General features: G+C 44.8%; 1 protein-coding gene across 8 annotated transcripts in view; it reads right to left on the bottom strand.

Moving 5' to 3' along the window:
- Positions 1-3806: 3806 nt before the first annotated feature.
- CBFA2T2 (CBFA2/RUNX1 partner transcriptional co-repressor 2) overlaps positions 3807-21279 on the bottom strand; it is a 133923-nt gene continuing 116450 nt past the window's right edge. For 6 of the 8 annotated variants that reach the window (XM_084888558.1, XM_084888565.1, XM_084888564.1 and 3 more), the window contains 3 exons: positions 17605-17673; positions 14427-14617; positions 3807-8685 (listed from right to left, as the gene is read on the bottom strand). In XM_084888558.1, coding sequence (XP_084744684.1) covers positions 8392-8685; positions 14427-14617; positions 17605-17673 — 554 coding nt within the window. In that variant the 3' untranslated portion in view covers positions 3807-8391. The remainder of the gene's footprint in view (positions 8686-14426; positions 14618-17604; positions 17674-21279) is intronic. The other 2 variants (XM_084888559.1, XM_084888560.1) reach the window with 1 other exon arrangement.

The following is a 21279-nucleotide window of genomic DNA, read 5'->3' as shown; positions in this document are numbered from 1 at the left end:
GGGTCTGGATACCCCAACTCAGAACCCTGAAATTCCAGCAGTTAGCAACAAGCAAGGTGGGCTTATATTGATGCATGTTTGCTCATTCTGAAATTTTATCACCTGTGGCCAATTATTTCTCTTCCTACTGAGAAACATTGCTCACCAGGCTCCGTGGACTTCGTATTTGGTAAAATTTGAAAGGCTTTTCCCCTAGCAATTACCTTCCGAAGGAATAACCTATTTTCCCTCTCTTTGTCTTTGACAAAGAATCATGTAGTAACGCTTCACTCATTTTCAGGTTCACTGAATCTGCTGTTTGATGAACAGTGCACCCAGTATTTATTTCAGTGATTGCCATTTCCAGAATTCTATTTTCAAATCTGCCTAGTTTTATTTTCATTTGAGCTTGATTACTGCTTTGTCCCTCCCAGAGTACAGGCTCCGGAAGGGCTGTCTGCCTAGTTATTTTTAGTCTCATAGTTTTTTGCCAATTTCTTTTCTTGAGGTTTCAGTTACTTTATATTATGTATCCGATAAAAACGTCTTAAGTCCCAGGGGTCTAAATTGTTTATTGATCTGCTGACTCTTGCTTAGAGTGACTCATTTCATTGGATGTTCAATAACTTTTTTGAATAGTTTATAATTCTTTGGTATGCAATATTATGATTATTTTGGTATCTTTCTCTAGAGAATTTGCATTTTTGCTTCTGCCAGACACCTGGAGACAATACTATAAACCTAGAATCATCTTAATTCCTCAGCCCAGGAATTCTTTGGTCCCTGGAGTAATGAAAATCTGAAACTCAACCCCTGAAGGGAGCAGGCATACTTAATAGCCTCTGGTCAGATTTTTTCTTTTCTTTTTCTTTAAGCCGGGGCAGAGGTTTTCTGCTTAGCTCCCTTTGCAGACAGGCATGTTTCCCCTGCCTGCCTTCTCACTGTGGCTGAAGCCAAAGTGATCGTGCCTCTGGCCTTGTGGAGAGGTCCTGTCGTTGTGTTTTCTTGTAGTAGCTCAAAGCCTAGTCTCTCTCCTGTTCCCCATGAGGCAGCTAATCGCTCAAACTTCACTTCTTGAAATTTCTTTTGCTTCCATGCAGCACAGGCTCCCTCCTTTTGGATCCAGCCTCCTCTGTGGCTTCAGTTTACTCAAGTTTTTCCTGGCCCTTGGGGATTTCCTATACCTTCTTACCTGTGACCTCACAGCGATGCAGTTACAAGTGCACTCATTAAAACTTATTCTTTTGCCCTAGCTGGTTTGGCTCAGTGGGTAGAGCATTGGCCTGAGGACTGAAGGGTCCCAATTTGATTCCAGTCAGGGCACATGCCTGGGCTGCAGGCTTGATCCCCAGTAGAGGGCATGCAGGAGGCAACCAATCAATGATTATCATCATTGATGTTTCTATTTTTCTCTTCCTCTCCCTTTCTGAAATCAATAAAAAATTTATTTAAAAAGTTTATACTTTCAACAATAAAGATTAAAAAATACTTTAAAAAATTATCCGGAATCTGGGTGTTTATGGCAATGGCATATTTTTCAGTCTGCCATTTCTATAGGAAACATTTTTTTAAAAAAATATTTTTTTAATTGATTTTTTTACAGAGAGGAAGGGAGAGGTATAGAGTTAGAAAAATCAATCAGCTGCATCCTGCACACCCCCTACTGGGGATGTGCCTGCAACCAAGATACATGCCCTTGACCGGAATCGAACCTGGGACTCCAGTTTGCAAGCTGATGCTCTATCCACTGAGCCAAACCAGTTAGGGCTCTATAGGAAATTTAACACAGCATTTTACTATATTGTCACTAGATTCCCTGGGATCCTTTTTCCAGAGCTAAGGCAGACCGTGAACTCCTGACTTGACTACCAGATGTTTCTGTGGTAAGCTGACAGTCACAAGGCTGAGATCCTGTAATTGATCTGGTGGTGGGTTGCAATGCTGGGCAGCTGTGGAGACTGGCAGTGGGTCCCCATGTGCATGGAAGATCACACAGCTAAGCCCCCACCTTGCCTTCTGGGGCCAAGGCCACAGCCAGACCCTTCTCCCTATTCTGAGATCCAGTAACCGACCCCTCAATGCATTTTGAGGCCTGTGAAGTTGGTGGTGCCAACAAGGGTCTGGGCAAGACTGCTTAGAAGTAGGTTTAGGGCAGTTGCCAGAGCTGGGTATTCAGGCAACAGAGTGAGGCTGGGGCTAGAACCTTAGGAAGTGAGGCTTCAGGTCACCGAATAAGAAACTGGACTAGCCGAAACTGGTTTGGCTCAATGGATAGAGCATCGGCCTGTGGACTGAAGGGTCCCGGGTTCAATTCCGATCAGGGGCATGTACCTTGGTTGCGGGCACATCCTCAGTAGGGGGTGTGCAAGAGGCAGCTGATCAATGATTCTCTCTCATCGATGTTTCTATCTTTCTCCCTTCCTCTCTGTACAAAATCAATAAAATATATTAAAAAATAAATAAATAAATAAAGGGCTTAATTCCATAATATAAATCAGATTTCATCTTCTGAGAACTAAGAGTCAAATTACTATAAATAGGTACCAATACCTACTAGGTGCCACATCTCATCGTGTCATCTCACTCCCAAATATCGTCTGCCACCTAAGGCCTACCGTAGTGTCAACACATTATCATTCTACCATAGATATCCATCGAGATTGTACCCTGAGATACAATAAAAAAAACAAAACAAAACAAAACCCAACAAAACAAAACAAAAAAAAACTGGACTAATAGCCAAGACTCCATACACACAGGTGCACCTGCACCACTCTGTCATCTCACAGCTGGCTGGAGCATCGCAGAGCCCTGAAGATACGATCGGCTTGCTGGAGGCACAGTGCACTGGTGGGCTGTCAGGGAAAGCAGTTTGAACATATGCTTCGAGGGGCTGAGAAGCGTTCAGTTCTAGAAATCCCACTTCAGAGAATTATTCCAGAGAAATAAACCAAAGGAAGACCTTCAGTTCAGTATGCAAGACAGGGAAAATGGGAAAGCAATCCAATTGCTCAACAGGAGGTGAAGAATTAAGAAAATTATGGCTTTGATCAGTGTTTCCCAAACTTCTCTCATGATGAGAATCACCTGGTGGAGTTGTTAAAACACAGATTCCTGAATCCCAACTAAGAAGTGCTAAACTAGAATTTTTGGGAATATATAGGTAAAATTGTATACTTAACTAGTGCTCTAAGACAGATTTTATATACAGAGCACTAAGTTAAGTATGCAATTTTACCTATATGTTCTCAAAAATTCTAGTTTAGCACTTCTTAGTTGGGATTCAGGAATCTGTGGTTTAACAACTCCACCAGGTGATTCTCATCATGAGAGAAGTTTGGGAAACACTGGCTTTGATTAAAGCATACAACCCATTCAGCAAGTAAACGGGAAGGCAATGAACTTACGATTTAACATCAGTATAAAAAGGACATGAAACATTTCAAACTTTCTGTGGTTGTTTCCTTATTAAATCACTTAAGGGTGAAGAAACTAACAAGGAGTTGGGAGTCTGTAAGCTGTTTGGCACTGACCACAGGCCCACTGGGTGGGCAGGCAAAATCATGGGCACGAGCAGCCAGCCCAGTGGGGCTGCCCCTCAGCTGGCTTCCCGTAGGCCTAGCGGCTGGAACCACCTCTTAGCAAATCCTGCTTTCATTCCTCTGGTGGCTCTTTGGGCCGCAGCAAGGACCGCTGGAGGTCTGCCCACTCCCACTCCCACCCTCCGCCAACGACGGGGGAAGAAAGAGGAGGACGCGGAAGCCTGTCAGACGTCTCAGTGCACCTGCCGCCTTCCCTCCCAGGGGCATTCCAGTTTGAGTCACAAAAGGAATATAGCCTTTTTATTGACTACTTTAAGTAGAACAAACTAAATACATATTTAACAGTTTTGGTTCGTTTATACAGTACATTAAATAAGTTATGCACAGAGTTAAGTAACAAAAGTTCCTATCAGAGAAATGACAAAGCACAGAAAAATCAGACCCTACCGCATCCTGTGGGTGGCTTCACATTCATCGAATCCCTTAAAAAACCGCGCTTGGAGGCTTCGTTTTTTATTTACATTATTGGCTTTCTTTTACAAACGGAGCTCTTGTGGCCTCATCAGGAACTTGGAAAGCTATGAAAGTGGACCAAACAGCACTTTCAGCCATTCCCCTAATGCGTATTGCTGCTGCTTTGCCAACTCCGCCGCAGGGACAGGGCTGTCCCCGCCAGCCACTAGCCACACATGCCCTATTTGGTATAAGCATCATGAGTGTATGCTGGGCAGTAGTGGATCGGACCAGATGGGGTCTGCAGGGGAAGCACCATCTCTGTGGCTGCGGAAGGGAGGGAGGATGCAAGGCCCGCTGCCCTCAGGCCTCTGACCTTCTGGCCCTCGGTGGAAAAGGTCACCTGCATCATCTTTGGAAATGAGCATGTCAAAGCATGTGGGCAGAGGCAGGGAGTCAACGTTTTGGTTTCACAAGAACTAGGCACCCAGAGCTGGAAGGGTCCTATTGGGCAGCTGCCCAGTGCCCACCCCACCCCGGACAGGACTCCTCCTGACAGTGGCTGTCTGGCCCACGTGGGAACAGCCCAGGTTCCTCTGGCTTTTCTTACATTTGGTTCACACACACCACCACCCAGTTTTCTGCAAAGAGCTAAAAAATAATAAATTTAAGAAAGTTGGCTTGGTCAACTTACCTGGGAGTCTAGAAACCAGTTCTGAAGAAAGCCTCCAAGATATATTCTATTTTAAACGATTTATTCAATCCATAATCCCTTCCACAATTTCCAGGACAAACAGCCAGCTGGTCATCACCTATGCTTTCATTCTGAAGAATTCGCCACCATACAATTCCCATTTGGGTTGTTGAACCTTCAAATCCACTTGCTGAGATCTATTCTGGAGCTACCTAGAACGAGGTCTACACTCTTTGCAAGCGGGTGACAGCACTGGCTATCAATTCGGCTTTGGAATAGGCTGCACAAAGTCAAGTGTAGGTTTTCTATCTAGAAGCTGAAGATGCTCACATTGAAGTGAAGGGCTCCTGGCAGACCAACTGGCCTGGATGGGCACTGCAGCCAGTTCAGACGTACCCATGCTGGGTAGAGGTGTCCTTTTCCCAGACTTAGATCCACTGAGACACACACACCACTCAGCACGGTCCAGGAAAAGATCCACTCACTCGGTGACCTTAGGGCCCATGGCCCCTGGAGCTGAAGAGCCCCCCAAAGTGGAGTGCTCACACCTCAGGAGGTGGGTGGCTATTCCTGCGCAGGTGAAATGAACAAACTTCTTCGAGACTCAGTTTTCACCCCAAGGTAGAGCCAGGCACGCTGCAGGCAGTGGGGACACAGAAGGCGACTGAAGATCTGGGGGGCCAGCCCTCAAGTATCCCTCGGAACATCTAACGCACCCACACTGGTCTCTTCTGCTCTTTCTGGTTCCCACAACCGTTCTTCACTGGGACGATGGTTTCCCATCACTTGTCAGTATCCCTGAACACTGGCCTCATCCTCCAGATGTGCTCTGACTGTTGGGCAGGCTTGTGTCGCTTGTTTTTAAAATTTATTAAATTTATTGGGGTGATACTGGTCAACATGTATCACATTTGCTTTTGACTTTTAGGGTAACACTGAAGAACCTGTGACTGCCTTGATAACATCTTCAGTACCATCACCCGAACTCTTCTTTTTGTCCCCCCAAATATAAGCTATAAAAGTTGGTCCTCTAAGAAACCTGATTATATAAAAGTATTTAAAATCCAACTAGATGAAGGTGAGAAGCCTGAACTTGATACCCCCACCTGGTAGCTGGGGTGGTATTAGCAGAAACTGGAAATTAGTAGGGAACTCAGACTCAGCCCTGCCTCTCCAGTGCCACCACCCCATCCCGAGACACTGCCAGTGCCATCACCTCCTCCCAACCAGAGAGCTGGAGAATTTCAGACAGGAAGCTAGAGAAAGGAATTCTTTCTAGCTAAATAGTGAGTCTTGAACAGGTACCTGCAACCCATGTGAAACTGACCAAATACCGCTGAGGTTTTCAGCTTGGACTCTCGGTAGAACATGAGCAAAGCAGTGTTGAATAGCATCACAAAAACTCTGAAAACTAAGCTATCATTGGAACCACAGCCCACAAAGAGTCAGCTAGGACCTGCACAACTAAACCTATGCCTTCGCTTAAGAAAAGGACATCAAGCTCTGATAATATTTTGTTGATTTTTGGTCTTTATTCCAACCGGGAAAAATCTGATCTACCCTGTCTAGTCTTGTGGGTACTTAAGATTAAAGAACCCCATCCTAGCTGGTTTGGCTCAGTGGATAGAGCATCAGCCTGTGGACTGAAGGGTCCCAGGTTCGATTCCTGTCACGGGCACATGTCAGGATTGCAGGCTCGATCCCCAGTGGGGGGCGTGCAGGAGGCAGCTGATTGATGATTCTCTCATCATTGATGTATCTTTCTCCCTCTCTCCCTTCCTCTCTGAAATCAATGCATATATATAAAGAGATTAAAGAACCTGCCTAGGTGTTCATCTGATTTGCCAATGAGAAGACAGTGAGTGAGCTGAGGACAGACCCAATGGACACCTTGAAACACCCTCTTGCTGTAAACTGATCTATAGGCCCATGACTTCCTTGGGGGGCATTCCGTATCTTATGGAAATTTAGGCCAGTCCCATCCGGGCTGCTGACTTCATCCCTGTTAAAGTCAGAACACCCACAAGTACTGCAGCTGAGAGTTCCAAATCAATGTAACATTACTATTATTCCTTCTCTGTGTATACTTCACTTTCTGCAACGGAAATACAGGTATTTTAAAGGTGCCTTGTACTGAGTTTCTTTATAAGATAGAACATCCTTGGGTAAGGTCAGTTAGGGACTAGAGATTCTGAAAGCAAGGACAATGCTACCTATGCTGATTACTTTCCCTTTATAGGACGAGAGCTCCTATTTCACTCTCATCAGTGACAGAAAGTGGCTACCTAAAGCAGGCTCTTAAGTGCCAGCAGGAGCAAGGTCGACCAACACACCCAACTGATTCCGTGGGGAGAGACGGTGCTGGAGGCAGAGAGTAGAAAAGTCAGGGGGAAAGTGTGTGGCAGTTGTTAACATTTTAAAACAGGTTTAGGGGATGTCATATTTGGAGAACCAGGTCAATAGCTGGAAAACTCCCTGAAGATAGGAAGAAAAACTGGTCAATGGTTCTCACATTTCACAAAATTTCTTAGCTCAAAATGGGTATGTATCAAACACACGAGAAGGGAATCTGAGATTGTGTGTCCAATAGTAAACGGATGCAGTTCTGTGTGATGACATGAAACCATGAGGTCTGAAGAATTCTTTCTGGTCCATGAGGGCTGCTCAGAAGTAACCAGGCGCTGATTAGTGAGGCGAGTCCTAGGCACACCACATCACATCCTTTGGGGCAACTGTGGCTTCAGAGGTGCCAAACAGAGACCATACACACTGTGATCCGGACACGCGTGGTCTGAGATAAGACACAGAACAAGATGACTGTGCGCACAGCCAAGCAGTGACAAGAGGTTCTGTGTTTCCAAAAGATGATCCATCCAACAACTTGACGATAGTAGTTGGCCAAAATGCTCAGGGAGAACAGACTAATCCACACCTGAGTCTCATTCTTCGTCAGACCAATCCATGTGCGGGAAACTTTTCTGCACAAGCAAAATCAGAGAGAAAACTGGGTTCCAAACGAAAGCAGCCAGGCAGGTAGGAAAACTTTATCAAAGATGATCTGCGATGCTTGGTGGAAGTTTTATTTATTTTTTATTGTAATGGGTGCTTTTATTAAAATGGTGACTTTGCTGTGGTTTCTGAGAATTTTAACAAGTCTGAACAGCAGGGTCAGGGGAGTCCTGAGTGCTGCTTTTTGCCTCCCCAAGTCCCCTTGCAGCCAATCAGTGGCATCTGCTGAGGGTGGAAATGGGCTCATGAAGCTGTTGGGGATGAGGGGCCACTCCCTGTCAGGAGGACCCTCTCCACGGCCTGCTCTCAGCCTCCAGGCCGCTGCTGCGGGAGGACAGTGGAGCAGGAGACGGTGCACGGGGCCAGCTGCCTCCAGCCTGGCCGGGCACGTATGACAGTCTGCTGCCTCAAGAGGTGGGAGGGGAGCTGGTGGTCTGTCTACACTGAAAAGGCGTCCGCCACGCCAGCTCCAGCTGGGAGAGGAACACACCAGAAAGCCATGGAAGAGGCAGCTCCAGCCAACTGCCTGTGTGCACACTATTTCCCCCAAGGACACAGATGGGAAACCGGGACAGGTGTCTGGAGAGGCTGTGAGCAGTGTTTGCTGGGCTTGGACTCTTTCTGCCTCCACTTCACTTCTTGCTAATGACCCAGCAGCTACTTGTCCTGGTCCAGCCCTGGTGCTGGGAGGTCATCAGGGGAAGGAGCCCGGGCTCAGAGTCCGTTGCTGTCGATGGCTGTCACAGAGGCAGGTGTTGAGGAGCGCGAGGTGGTTGCGGAGGTCTTGTCCAGCGCTGGGCTTGGCACGCTGCAATCGGCAGACCTGGCTGACCGCCCTCCAGGAAGCAGTGGCCGGCTCTGGCTGTGGGGACTCTGGCCGTGCAGGTTCTGGCCACAGAGGCGGTGGTGCCGCTCCCAGTCCTTATGCTGGCAGAAAGAGCCGCAGTATCGTGCGATATTGCAGCCGCTGCAGGTCTCGCTGGCTTTGCGGCCACAGTTCCAGCAGTTCTGCAAGCACAGACACCGGTTAGTTGCTTGGATATTGTGGGGCAGGCTTGTCATCACTCATCGCCTGCCCTGTAGGAGAGGGGGCTTGGACCTACACACACCTGTGCTTGTCCTGTCTCTGCTTTCAGAGTTTCCTGAGTAACACAGGAAGAGTGTCTACCCCAACTAAGGGGACAGCGAGATGAGGGGGATGTGAAAACACACAAACAGCATCACTGCAGGGCAGGCAAGCCCCACATCCTGTTGAAGGCACTAACTCACGATTTATTCCTCAGGAGCCAAACCTAACTGTCCCAGCGTCCCCCATCATAACTGTCTATTCTAGGACCACACATGGTTTCTTCTCTTGGTCTTCCCAGCAGAGGAATAACCATGTTTTCAATGACAACACCTGATCTTTTAGAAAAGTTACCGGCCAGGAGCATAGATGGTTATGTTACTTCCTCCGTGTCCATTCTCCTTTAAGAGTTGTGCCTTGTCATAGGTTGTGAGGTGTGGTGAGAGCTACCGGTAGCAGCCAGGAGAGAGGCAGTTGAAACCTGCTCCTTAGTACTCTCCTCCTTCCTCTAGATTCCAGTGGTGGCTCCAGCAGTGACACAAGTGTTTTTTCCACACCCAATTCTCCAGGCCCACTTACAGAGAAGAGCCTTATGGCATTGGCCAGAGGACGCTCCCAGGAGGGGCAATGATTTCTTAGGCACCTGGAAGGACTTGAGTAGCTCCTCTCTCCCCAAGTTCTCCAGAACAGCAGAGCCAACCACAAGGCCCATCTGACCACTCCCCATGAAATCAGGACACTTGCTCAAGTGACAACAGGACAGCAAGCGTTGAAAAGGGCCACCTGGCCCACCTCTTGGGTTGCACAGATGGGACACTGAGGCAGGGACTTGCCTAAGGTTATAATTTGTTTGCTTGGCCCTGGCCGGTGTGGCTCAGTGGGTTGGAGCATTGTTCCACACACCAAAATGTTATGGACTCCATTCCCAGCCAGGGAATATATGGTCTTCCTCCTTCTCCTGCTAAAATCAATAAAAACAGCCTGGTCAGAGGGCTCAGCTGGTTTGAGTGCCATCCTTGCACTAAAAGGTTGCCAACTGGACTCTTGGTCAGGGCATGTAACTGGACTGCAGGTTTGATCCCTGATTGGGATGCGTATGGAAGGCAATCGATCAATGTTTTTCTCTCAGCATGTCCTCGGGTAAGGAATAAGCAAAAAAAGAAATAAATAAAAACCAATAAAAACATATCCTCAGGTGAGTCACAAAAATTACGTGGTCATGCAAAGTCTAGAACCCGGACCTCCTGCCTGCACTATACTCAGTGTGGAAGTTTAGTTTCAAAGAACATTAGAGAGGGCAGTACACTCCTCTCTAACACAACAGGCTTCTCAGGAATACACGCTAAGGACTGCCTAAGCTTGCCGACAAATGCCAGAGAGCCAAAATAGGAAGCCGAAGTAATTCTTAGGGCTCAAGCGAACTGCATTCCAGAGAACGCCAGGCTTTGGAGCCTGAAGACAATGCGCTGGCAGAACATCACCGCTTGTGGGGAAGACCTCAGCGGTTGTCTGCGTGGGGCTGCTGTCCAAACAGGCCAACCGGGCAGCCCTCGCTGACGGGAGACTTCTACTCCCTCTGCCCAAGTCTGTCTCAAACCGGGCAGAGTACTAAAGCACTGGAACTTTCGCTTGGATGCCATTTTATTAAAAATTGCTTATTTAATAATTTATGAAACATCATAAAACAAGGTAAGGAAAACAGCTTCCCACTGAGGCAGGAGCAGTCTATACACGCAGGAACATTGTGGTGTCAGAGCAGCCAGAGCGAACAGGTCATTGTTGTGTTCCCTTTCCCCTGACATTTCCTGACTTAATCACGAGGCTTTGGCTACGATGGAAGACAAGAAAGGTTTATTATGTAGTTGCCCTTCAAATCATCATTCCGTGAATCAGGAGGTCACGGTTCGATTTCCGGTCAGGGCACGTGCCTGGGTTATGGGCTTGATCCCTAGTGTGGGGTGTGCAAGAGGCAGCCGGGCAATGATTGGCTTTCATCATTGATGTTTCTATCTCTCTCCCTTCCTCTCTGAAATCAATTAAAAATAACTTTTGATCACATAATGCAACATACATTTCTGACAGAAAGTAAAAATTTGGAGAAATTACATTCTCACCAATATAACCATTCAATCATCTGAAACCTGGTATCGCTGCACAGTCTGCAGGGTAAATTAAATAAACTATTTCCTCACAGTAAGGAATTTTCCACATCTTCTGTGATGGCCACATGACATTTAGACATTTTTGTCTTTCCATCGTCATGCTTGGCATTGCTATATTGAAAGGGATCACTTAAAAAGATTGAGAAAATAAACTTCCTGTTGTTTAAGAAAACAAACAAACCAGCCCTAGCCAGTTTGGCTCAGTGGATAGAACGTGGGCCCGATGACTGAAGGGTACTGGGTTCGATTCTGGTCAAGGGCATGCACCTCAGATGCAGGTTCCCTGGCCCTGGTCAGGATGCATGCAGGTGACAACCAATAAATGTGACACATCAATGCTTCTCTCTGTCTCTCCCTTTCTCTTCCTCTCTCTAAAAACCAATGGAAAAATACCCTTGGGTGAGAATTAACAAAAATATATATTTTTTAATAAAGAAAACAAATTGACTAAAATACCCAGTTTTTATTTTTTTTTTTTTTTTTTTTTTTTATTTTTTTTTTTAATAAGTTTTTATTTTTTCATATTATTACAAATGTTCCCCCCCCCCCACCATTGCTCTCCTCCACCAGGTTCCCACCCCACCCTCTGCCCTTTCCCCTCTCCCCATTGTCCTCATCCATAGGTGCACAGTTTATGTTCAGTCTCTTCCCACGCCCCCCTCTCCCCTTTTCCCCAAGAATCGTCAGTTCACTCCCTTTCCATACCTCTGATTCTATTATATTCAACAGTTAATATTGTTCATCAGATTTTTTTAATTTCCTTGGTTTTTAGATTCACTTGTTGATAATTACGTATTTGTTGTTCATAATTTTTATCTTTGTTTACTTTCTCTTCTGAAAGAACCCCCTTCAGCAATTCATATAATTCTGGTTTGGTGGTGATGAACTCCTTTAGCTTTTTTTTATTAGTGAAGCTCTTTATCTGGCCTTCGATTCTGAGTGATAGCTTTGCTGGGTAGCTTATTTTTGGCTGTAGGTTCTTGCTATTCATCACCTTGAATATTTCTTGCCATTCCCTTCTGGCCTGCATGGTTTCTGTTGAGAAGTCAGCTGACAATCGTATAGGTGCTCCTTTATAAGTTACTACCTTCTTTGCTCTTGCTTCTTTTAATATTCTCTCTTTATCTTTTGCTCTTGGAATTTTAATAATGATGTGTCTCGGTGTGGTCCTCTTTGGATTCCTTTTGTTTGGAGTTCTGTGCGCTTCCTGGACTTGTAAGTCAAATTCTTTCACCAGGTGGGGGAAGTTTTCTGTCACTATTTCTTTCAGTATGTTTTCGATATCTTGCTCTCTCTCATCTTCTGGAACCCCCATAATTCTGATGTTGGTTCGCTTGAAGTTGTCCCAGAGGTTTCTTACATTATCTTCAATTTTCTGGATTCTCTTGCCTTCTAGCTTCTGTGGAGGAGTGTCTTCTGGCTCTTTATGTTCCAAATCTTTGACTTGATTCTTGCGATCTTCCCTTCTGTTTTTAGGACTCTGTAGAATATTTTTTATTTCAGACAATGTATTCTTTATTTCTTGTTGATCCCTTATTAGTTCTTGTTGATCTCTTTTCATATCCTCATAGGCCTTATCCATCTTTTCTAGGAAATTCTTGAAAAACCTTATAAGCGTAGATTTGAACTCTATATCCAGACGCTTTTTGTCCTCCATTTCTTTCGTTTGTGATCTATTTTGTTGTCGCATTTCGCAGTTATAGATGGGACGGGGTTTCAGGGTGGAGCCTGCAGCTTTGGCTTCCGTCAGCCCCGCCCTATGCGGGTCCTTCAGTGCTCGCTGCCGGTGCCTCTGAGAGAAAGGTGCCCTCGATTTTCGCCTGCTGCCAAACAGTCTATGCTCTCCCCCAATGAGCCCGGTATTGGGGTTCAGTTCAGTTGGAAGTGGAGTTGGAGGTGGCGTTCAGAGCAGTCTGGAGCCCCAGTCTCCTTCCCGTCAGGGCAATCCCGCGGCACAGCCGGCCGTCCCTTCTCTGCGCGCTGTGTGCGCGCCTCCGGGACCTCCTTTCTCCGCTACCCCGGGGTTCTGACTTACAGCCCAGCTCCCTATGGCTGAGCCTGAGTCCCCGGGGTCTGGCCCAGAACGGGGGTTCAGAGCAGTCGGGGGCCCAGCACAGTCGGAGTTTTATCTCCTTTCCGCTAGGGAACGCCCGCCAGGCACTCGCCTCCCTCCTCTCCGGCTCCGTCCTCTCCGCATGCCGCGTGTCTCCGTACCTTAGGCTTTTACAGCTCCTCCGCGCTTCCTTCTGGTTTTCTCCTTGCTTCTTGTTGTAGGATTTCCAGTCAGTCGACTTTCCTGTAGTTCTGGGTAATGTCCATTTTATATTTTAGTTGTATTTTATTAAAATTGTTGTGTGTGGCTGCGGCTAGTTGCCTACCCGAGCAGCCATCTTGGATTCTCTTCCAAAAATACCCAGTTTTTATAACTTAAAGAGAATGTCCCAAAGATAGCTAATTTTTCAATTAGTAGATGGAATTTACCTATTTAGAAATAAACAGGCTTGGTGTTTTTGTCATGTGCTATTCCCCCCTATCCCCGCTCAGTTTATTTTTATCCTCTGTGGTACAAGAGTGTCTTGTTTCTCTTAGAAGCATCACCAAGTCCTGGGCCATGGAGAGTTGGGCCGATCTGCCCCGTCTGTCCCTTCAGCCCATAAAGAACTACCCTCTTTACAAGCAGCCCAGGCTACCGGGGCTCCGTGCTCTCTCCTGCAGCCTGGCTTCGGCACTGGGCACAGTCCCTGATCCACAGTGTCCTCACCTGGGAGACTGGAATCCAGGAACACCCACCTCCTAGAGTCATTGTGAGGATCAAAAAGACAATACACACACCTGGCTTTGGGCTGACACACAGTACATAAGCCCACTCAGTGAAGGGGAATGTCAGCATTACCATGCAATCCACAAACTCAGCCCTTTTCAAAATTAAAATCAATATAATAAGAATATTATACATGATGGGGCAAAAGTAGGTTTATAGCTGAGTATGCGAAGCACAGAGTTTATCTTTTAAAAAAAAATACTTTTTATTGATTTTCAGAGAGAGGAAGGAAGAGGAAGAATCATCAATGTGAGGGCAAAACATAGATAGGCTGCCTCTGCACACCCCCTACTGGGGATTGAGCCTGCAACCTAGGCTGTGTGCCCTGACCAGGAATCCAACAGGCTACCTTTTGGTACACAGGACAAAGCCCAGCCAACTGAGCCATACCAGCCAGGGCGAAAGAGTTTATTGTATTTATTAAACATTGCATTATTTTCCATATGAACAACTGTAAATCTACTTTTGCCCCACTTTTTAGGATACTTCCTAAAATATAAATAACTACCTGTATAACTGGCAATAAAACCCTTCTGGTACTGGGTAATTATAATCATCCAGTAGTTCAAGAGCGGACAGTTCTGTCTTGCTGCCTAGCACTTACGCAGAAAGCAGTGGGCTGGTTCATTCCAGCTGCCCCAGCCCCAGCCCGAGCCCCCGCCCCCGCCCCCGCCCCGCCCCCGGACTAACGAACTCTGACCTCCGTTGACTCCTCTTGTTCGTTTATGACCAGGAAGGCATCCTCAGCGGCCTGCCGTTTGACGTCGGCTATGGTTTGCTCCATCCGAGCTCTCTCTGTTGCAATCACTTCAAAGGCTTTTTGCTCTGCCTCAGCAACGGCTTTCTGTACTTCTGACATGGCCTGAATTTTCACCTTATTCACAGCTTCTTCTAGAAGAAAGTGACAGTAAAATCAACTGGCCGATAAATCTTTTCCCTCCCACCCACATCATTTCTAAATAGGGACAAAACTGAAACTAGATGACTTTTTAAAAAAATACACAGGGATGAACATATGACACATGTGTTCACTTGTATTCTTACACTCACTTGTCCATTCATGCAACCATTTATTGAGTATATAGCTGGAGGTGGGCTCTGTGCTTGGGACTGGGGACAGCTAGGTGACTAAGACATAGTCTATATTCTCATAACTGTTTGTGATAGTATAAAGGTGGCTTAGGTGTCAGTATGGGAGCCAAAGGGAAAGTGGTCTGCTTTTAAGAGTACGTGTCCTGGTTGAGATGGGAGGCGGAAATGAATTTTTGGAAAGTCTTGCATCTCATGCTAAGGAGTTTGGCCCTTTTTCTAAAGAAAATGTGAACTCTAAACCTAAAGGGTTCTACGCAAGGAGAAAAACATGAAGGCTGAAGAGCCAATTTGGAGACTGGGACAATTCAGAAGAAGAGATAGAACAGTCTCTGAATTTAGGCAGAAGCAAGTAGCACAGAGTAAGGGAGGGAGGCAGAACGAGAGCAGCAACATCTAGGGGTCTGGAGGTGAAGGTAAAAGGGAAGGATGGTAGTGGTATGCAACAGAACGAATAAGCAGCAAAATGCTGGGGTGGAGACAAGAGAAGGCTATGGTGCTTCTGGGGCATCAGGTATAAATGAACAGGAGGCAGCTGGTATATAATATTGACCCAGGTAGAGAAAAATGGGAAGGTTGCTGTGAATCCTGGACTTCCACAGCCGTGTCCAGTTACCATTACCCCACTTGGCTCCTGGTCACTTTCTCCCATCATCACCCTGCATGGTTTCTATAGGATGGGCACTCCAAATCAGCGGTCACCAACCAGTGGTGGGCCATGAGGTCCGAAAGGTTGGATAATGCTGCTCCGAATAACTTACTATGCACTTGAGCCTCAGCCCTAAGTCCCAATGTAAATGACCTCCCTCCTGAGACCACAAAATGACAGAAGCCTAAGGAAGCTCGCTGCTGCTTGGCTCTTGCATGTGGCCTATGCTCAAAGGAGGTTTAAACAGTGTTCTAGGCCAGTGGTAGGCAAACTCATTAGTCAACAGAGCCAAATATTAACAGTACAACGATTGAAATTTTTGAGAGCCAAAATTTTTAAACTTAAACTTCTAACGCCATTCTTCAAAATAGACTTGCCCAGGCCATGGTATTTTGTGGAAGAGCCATACTCAAGGGGCCAAAGAACCGCATGTGGCTTGTGAGTCGCAGTTTGCTGATGACGGTTCTAGGCTATCATCATAGAACTTTACACTTTATTGCTCCAGCCTTAAGAAAGGAAAGTTTTCACCTCAAAGGCCAAGCAAGAATGATGCTGAGTTGACTTGGCACTGAACTCCATGCTTTCTTTACTCTTTTAAAAAAAAAAAAAGTATTTTTATTGATTTCAGAGAGGAAGGGAGAGGGAGAGAGAGATAGAAACATCAATGATGAGAGAGAATCATTGATTGGCTGCCTCCTGCATGACCCTTACTGGGGATTGAGCTTACAACCCGAGCATGTGCCTTTGACCGGAATCAAACCTGGGACCTTTTAGTCCGCAGGCCAACATCCTATCCACTGAGCCAAACCAGCTAGGGTTCCTTTACTCTTGATAGCCACACAGTTCATTGTGGCTCACATCTACCTTTCATATCCTACTAGTTACCAAATAGGTATTAAGTCTCTCTTATTGAGCCAACATAATGCCCTGAAGAACATTTATCCTCTAAGTTTAAGGATCAATAAAAATCAGTTTGGCCGAAACCCGTTTGGCTCAGTGGATAGAGCGTCGGCCTGCGGACTGAAGGGTCCCAGGTTGGATTCCGGTCAAGGGCATGTACTTTGGTTGTGGGCAATCCCCGGTAGGGGGTGTGCAGGAGGCGGCTGATTGATGTTTCTCTCATTCATGTTTCCAATTCTTTAACCCTCTCTTCCTCTCTGTTAAAAATCAATAAAATATATATTTTTTAAAAATCACAGTTTGAATAACTATCTTGCTCAAGGTAATTCAAGGTCACAGGTAGCACTAGACCAGAACAAAGACTCAAATTTAGCTGGCCTAATGCCATAATCTGGTTCTTAACCAAAATTAACCAAAGGTACCTCCCAAGTAGAAAATCACCAGTTACCACGGAGATCTTGTGCATGGAAATTTTTTGGATTGCCAGTAAAAGTAAACATTTTGCAACACGTTTATGTAAATTTCTCATAATTTGTCTATTTGTTTATTAGGTTCTTGATGGTCTTGAAAGTCTTTCTGAATGATAGGTATTAACTTTTTGTAGAAATAAATTTTATCTTAAGAAGAAAATAAAAACTATATTGGGCTAAAAATAAATGTTACTAGCAAAGGCAGGCAAGAAGAAAAGGTAGCTAGAATTTGGATGAGATAAATATTAAGAATGAGATATTAATTTAAATCCCTATCTTACCACAATAGGCAGTCTCACCTTCTTTATTCTTGTGGAAACTGAGGCCGCCCCAGAACTAATTTGATGAAGCTGGGGACAGTGAAGGTGAAAGGAAAAAGTTTTTTCAAGAGCAGAATAAATGAAATGTGGTAGTGTGTGAGTACAGTGTGTGCAGATTCTAGTGACCAGAACAGGCAGAAACGAATTAAGCTACATGGCCAGAAACAGACTCCAATACATAGGGAAGGAAGAGTTGGTTCCTTAATGTCTGAGTGTGACCCAGAAGCATATTAAAGGGACCTGCATGGTCTGCCGGGAGGCATTCCAAATTCTTGACCTGCAAAGTAACATGAGGGACATCCAGATGTGTGGGAAAGCTGGGGGAAAGAGGCAGTAGCCTAGAGTTCTATGAGGAGGTTGTTATGAGACAACCACCTTTACCTCAAATATGTGCTGCACACTGACACAAATCAGTGAGTACATGCAACCTATAAGGAGACAGGCACATACCGGTTTTTTTCCAAAATTCCACAGGTACATATCCTGTTGCTGGCCTACTGTTGAATTCCCGCTGAGGATCTACAGGAGAGAGATAAGTAGCAAGGGTCAGAAATTATTTATGATCGGCATGTTTTCTTTTTATGAAAAACTTACCAGATCTTTTCCACTTAAGACTCAAAAATATATGTTCACTTAGTGCAAAAATATTCTGATAAGGGATAAAATCTGATTGTAAAACAGCACACAAATTTTAATTTTAAATCCTCACTCGAGGATATTTTTACCATTGATTTTTAGAGAGAGTGGAAGGGAGAGGGACTGACAGAAACACCAATGTGAGAGAGACACGTTGATTGGTTGCCTCCTGCACACCCAACCAGATCTGGGGGAGCCTGCAACCAAGGTAAATGCCCTTGACCGGAATCAAACCCGGGACCCTTCAGTCCACAGGCTGATACTCTATCCTAGGGGTGTCGAACTCAATCAGAGAAGGGGCCAAAATCTAAAATCCAGCCTAAATCGCGGGCCGAATGGTTTACTGAACAGTCATAAACTGACAATGTCATAAACTGACAGCGGAGTGCAGTGATGACAGCGCGGTACGGGCCACATTGCAAGGCCTGGCGGGCTGGATTTGGCCCGAGGGCCTTGTGTTTGACACATGTGCTCTATCCAATGAGAAAACTGGCTAGAGCTTAATTTTTACTTTTAAAACACATACCTGCATGCCTCAGATATTAACAATATTTTAAAATAGTGAGATTAAAAGTGATCTCCACTTTCTACTTATCAATGTGTCCTTATTTTCCCCTCTGCACATATATGTATTTCTAAGGTACTTTATAAAATATAAATAACTATAGATATTTATGTGTTACATATGTGTGTTTTCGTATTAATTGAACTGAATTGTCCCCATCATGCACAGGGCACTACTGGCAAATGCTCTGTAGGTATGTCAGAGAATATAGCTTTTGTTTCTTGGCAGGTCCGAACCCTTACATGTGATTTAAGGAGGTTTCCTGTAAATTTCTTTAAACACTCATAAACAAACAAACAAACAAACAAACACACACACACACACACACCAAGCAGTGAAAATAGTCTGAACTACAACAGTGCATGTCAAAGGTACCATAAAGAGGCATTCCAGGGGTTCTGGAAAAGACACAAGGGTGGAGGGTGACTTATCATGTATGTTTACTGTGGTTGTAAAATGTAATATTATATAAGAAATGGTTCTATTGCTTTCAAAACTGTGAAAACTAATTAAGGTAATTTGAATGTTATTGTTTTTTAATGTTAGTGGACTCCATTTTTTTAAAAAAATTGATTTGAGAGAGAAACACTGATATGCTGTTCCACTTATTTATGCATTCACTGTTTGAGTCTTGTGTGTGCCCTGACTGGGGATGGTACCTTGGTGTATCGGGACAATGCTCTAACCAACTGAGCTACCCAGCCAGAGCCTCCCTCACTTCCTTATACTTTGTTGAGGTTAATCTGAAAAGTAGATGTATTGCTCTACACACTCACCAATCCGTGGGGCAAAGAGGAATCAGGAGAACAGCCAGTGTGGCAGGGGAGGCCAGCCCGGCACAAAACATTTGCCCAAGAGGCTTTATAAAATCGTTAGTTTTCGTGAGAATGCCTGGGAACTGGCTGCAAACTGGTTTTGGATAGAGAGAGAATTTGCACAAAGAACATACTACCATATCTCCCCCAGGCTGTGAGAGGATGAGGAGATTTTTATTTATTTTAGTTAATCCTCCCCCCGAGGATATTGTTCCATTGATTTTTAGAGAAAGTGGAAGGGAAGGGGAGAGACACACAGAGAGAAATACCGATGTGAGAGAGACACATCAATTGGTTGCCTCCTGCACATCTGCAACTGAGGTTTGTGCCCATGATTGGAATCAAATCCAGGGCCCTTCAGTCCTGGGGCCGATGCTCTATCCACTGAGCCAAACTGGCTAGGGCAAGGAGATTTTTTAATCCTGGAAAATACACGTAACACTTATCATTTTAGAGTATAAAGTTTCATTCAGTGATATTTTTTGTACATTCACAATGTTGTTCAACTATCACCCTTATCTAGTTCCAGAACATTGCCATCACCCCAAAAGGGAATCCCTAGGTTTAACATTTTGATAGTATTAATACTTTTTATGATATTGTGCTCTGTAGGAAATGCTATCATCACTGCCAATAAAAAGAAAACTGAAGGGCTCTTTTCAACATAGGTGAAGTCCAGCATTCAAATCTCATACCTAAGTATGGGGTGGGGGGGTCCTAGGACTGGAAGAGGCAAGGTAACATAAGCGAAGAAGGTGGGTCAATTTCAACTGAGTCCTTCCCCGCCCCCAAGGAAAGCCAGTAAGAAAGGGGGTTTTGAGTGTGTAGATCAGCGTTTTTCAACCGCTGTTCCACGGCACACTAGTGTGCCGCGAGATGTTGCCTGGTGTGCCGTAGGTGCAGACAAGACAAGAATTTTATAATTTTTCACTATTTTGTTTACTTAATATTTCATAATAAAGTAATTATAAAATACTTTCTTTGTGTTTATTTGATTCCTATTCAAGAGAATTACTTTATATATAGTCAATATAGGCACAGAGTTAAATTTTTTAACATTTTCTAATGGTGGTGTGCCTCGTGATTTTTTTCACGAAACAAGTGTGCCTTTGCCCAAAAAAGGTTGAAAAACACTGGTGTAGATAAGCAATCATGGATGTGAAATGAGAGAAGAAACACTTATTTACTTGTGAGGACGTGGCTGTCTTAAGCCACTCAACTTCAGTTATCAATAAGCCTTGGTCATATCCTTTGAGGACCCGCCCAATCCTCAGCATTTTATTTTTCTGACAAATATAAGTGGTGCGATGTACCTGACCCTAAAACTTCTCAGCTTACTCAAGAAATGCCTGGGAGCCAGGGACATTTGCATATTTCCCAAAGCCAGAGACAGAAGTCAGGATTTTCAGGTGGATCACTAAGAAAACTAGTGTTTCAGAGGTTACTGTAATCAAAGGCCAGACAAATAATGCAAATGAATGGGTCAAAAATGGGGGGCTAATGGTATTGTGGTTATGTAGGGGAATGCTCTAGTTCTTAGGAAACAGAAAATGAAGGACTGAGGTAAAAGTCTTCAGTGTGGGATAATGAGCTAGTAAATTCTTTATATGTTTCTGTATTTTCTACAATAAGCCATGCAGATTCACTGAAAAATGACTTATCTTGTGAGGTTGCTGAGAATTAAATGATAATGTACATAAAGGAGTCCAGGCTCCATCTCAGACCAATTGAACTGGAAACTTGAGGTAGGGCCAGGGTCTCAGGACTTTTCTGAAAAGTCCCCACATGGGTTCTAATGGGCACCCAGGTTAAAAAAAAAAAAAAAAAAAAAAAAAAAAAAAGTGCCTAAGAACACAGCGTTCATGTTTAAAGATCTTCCAAATCGGAGCATCATCTCTTTGAAGTCATGTATATTTTCTATTTTGACAATGAAAAAATGTCTTTTTTTAAAGCTGATTTTTCTGGTATTGCTACAGCTTGAAACCTCCCCCGCCCCCCCCCCCCCCCATTTCAGGCATTATTAACTAATTATTTCAATAGGAATTTCATTCTTTTAACCTCTACCCTCACCCCACCAAACACATTCTGGGCCATTCCAGTCTGAATTGG

The sequence above is a fragment of the Pipistrellus hanaki genome (genome assembly GCF_964339955.1).
Source record: "Pipistrellus hanaki genome assembly, chromosome: 6".
In the NCBI taxonomy this organism is placed as follows: domain Eukaryota; kingdom Metazoa; phylum Chordata; class Mammalia; order Chiroptera; family Vespertilionidae; genus Pipistrellus; species Pipistrellus hanaki.
Note: the sequence above shows the minus strand (reverse complement) of the source record. Positions and strands in the feature narration are given on the sequence as shown.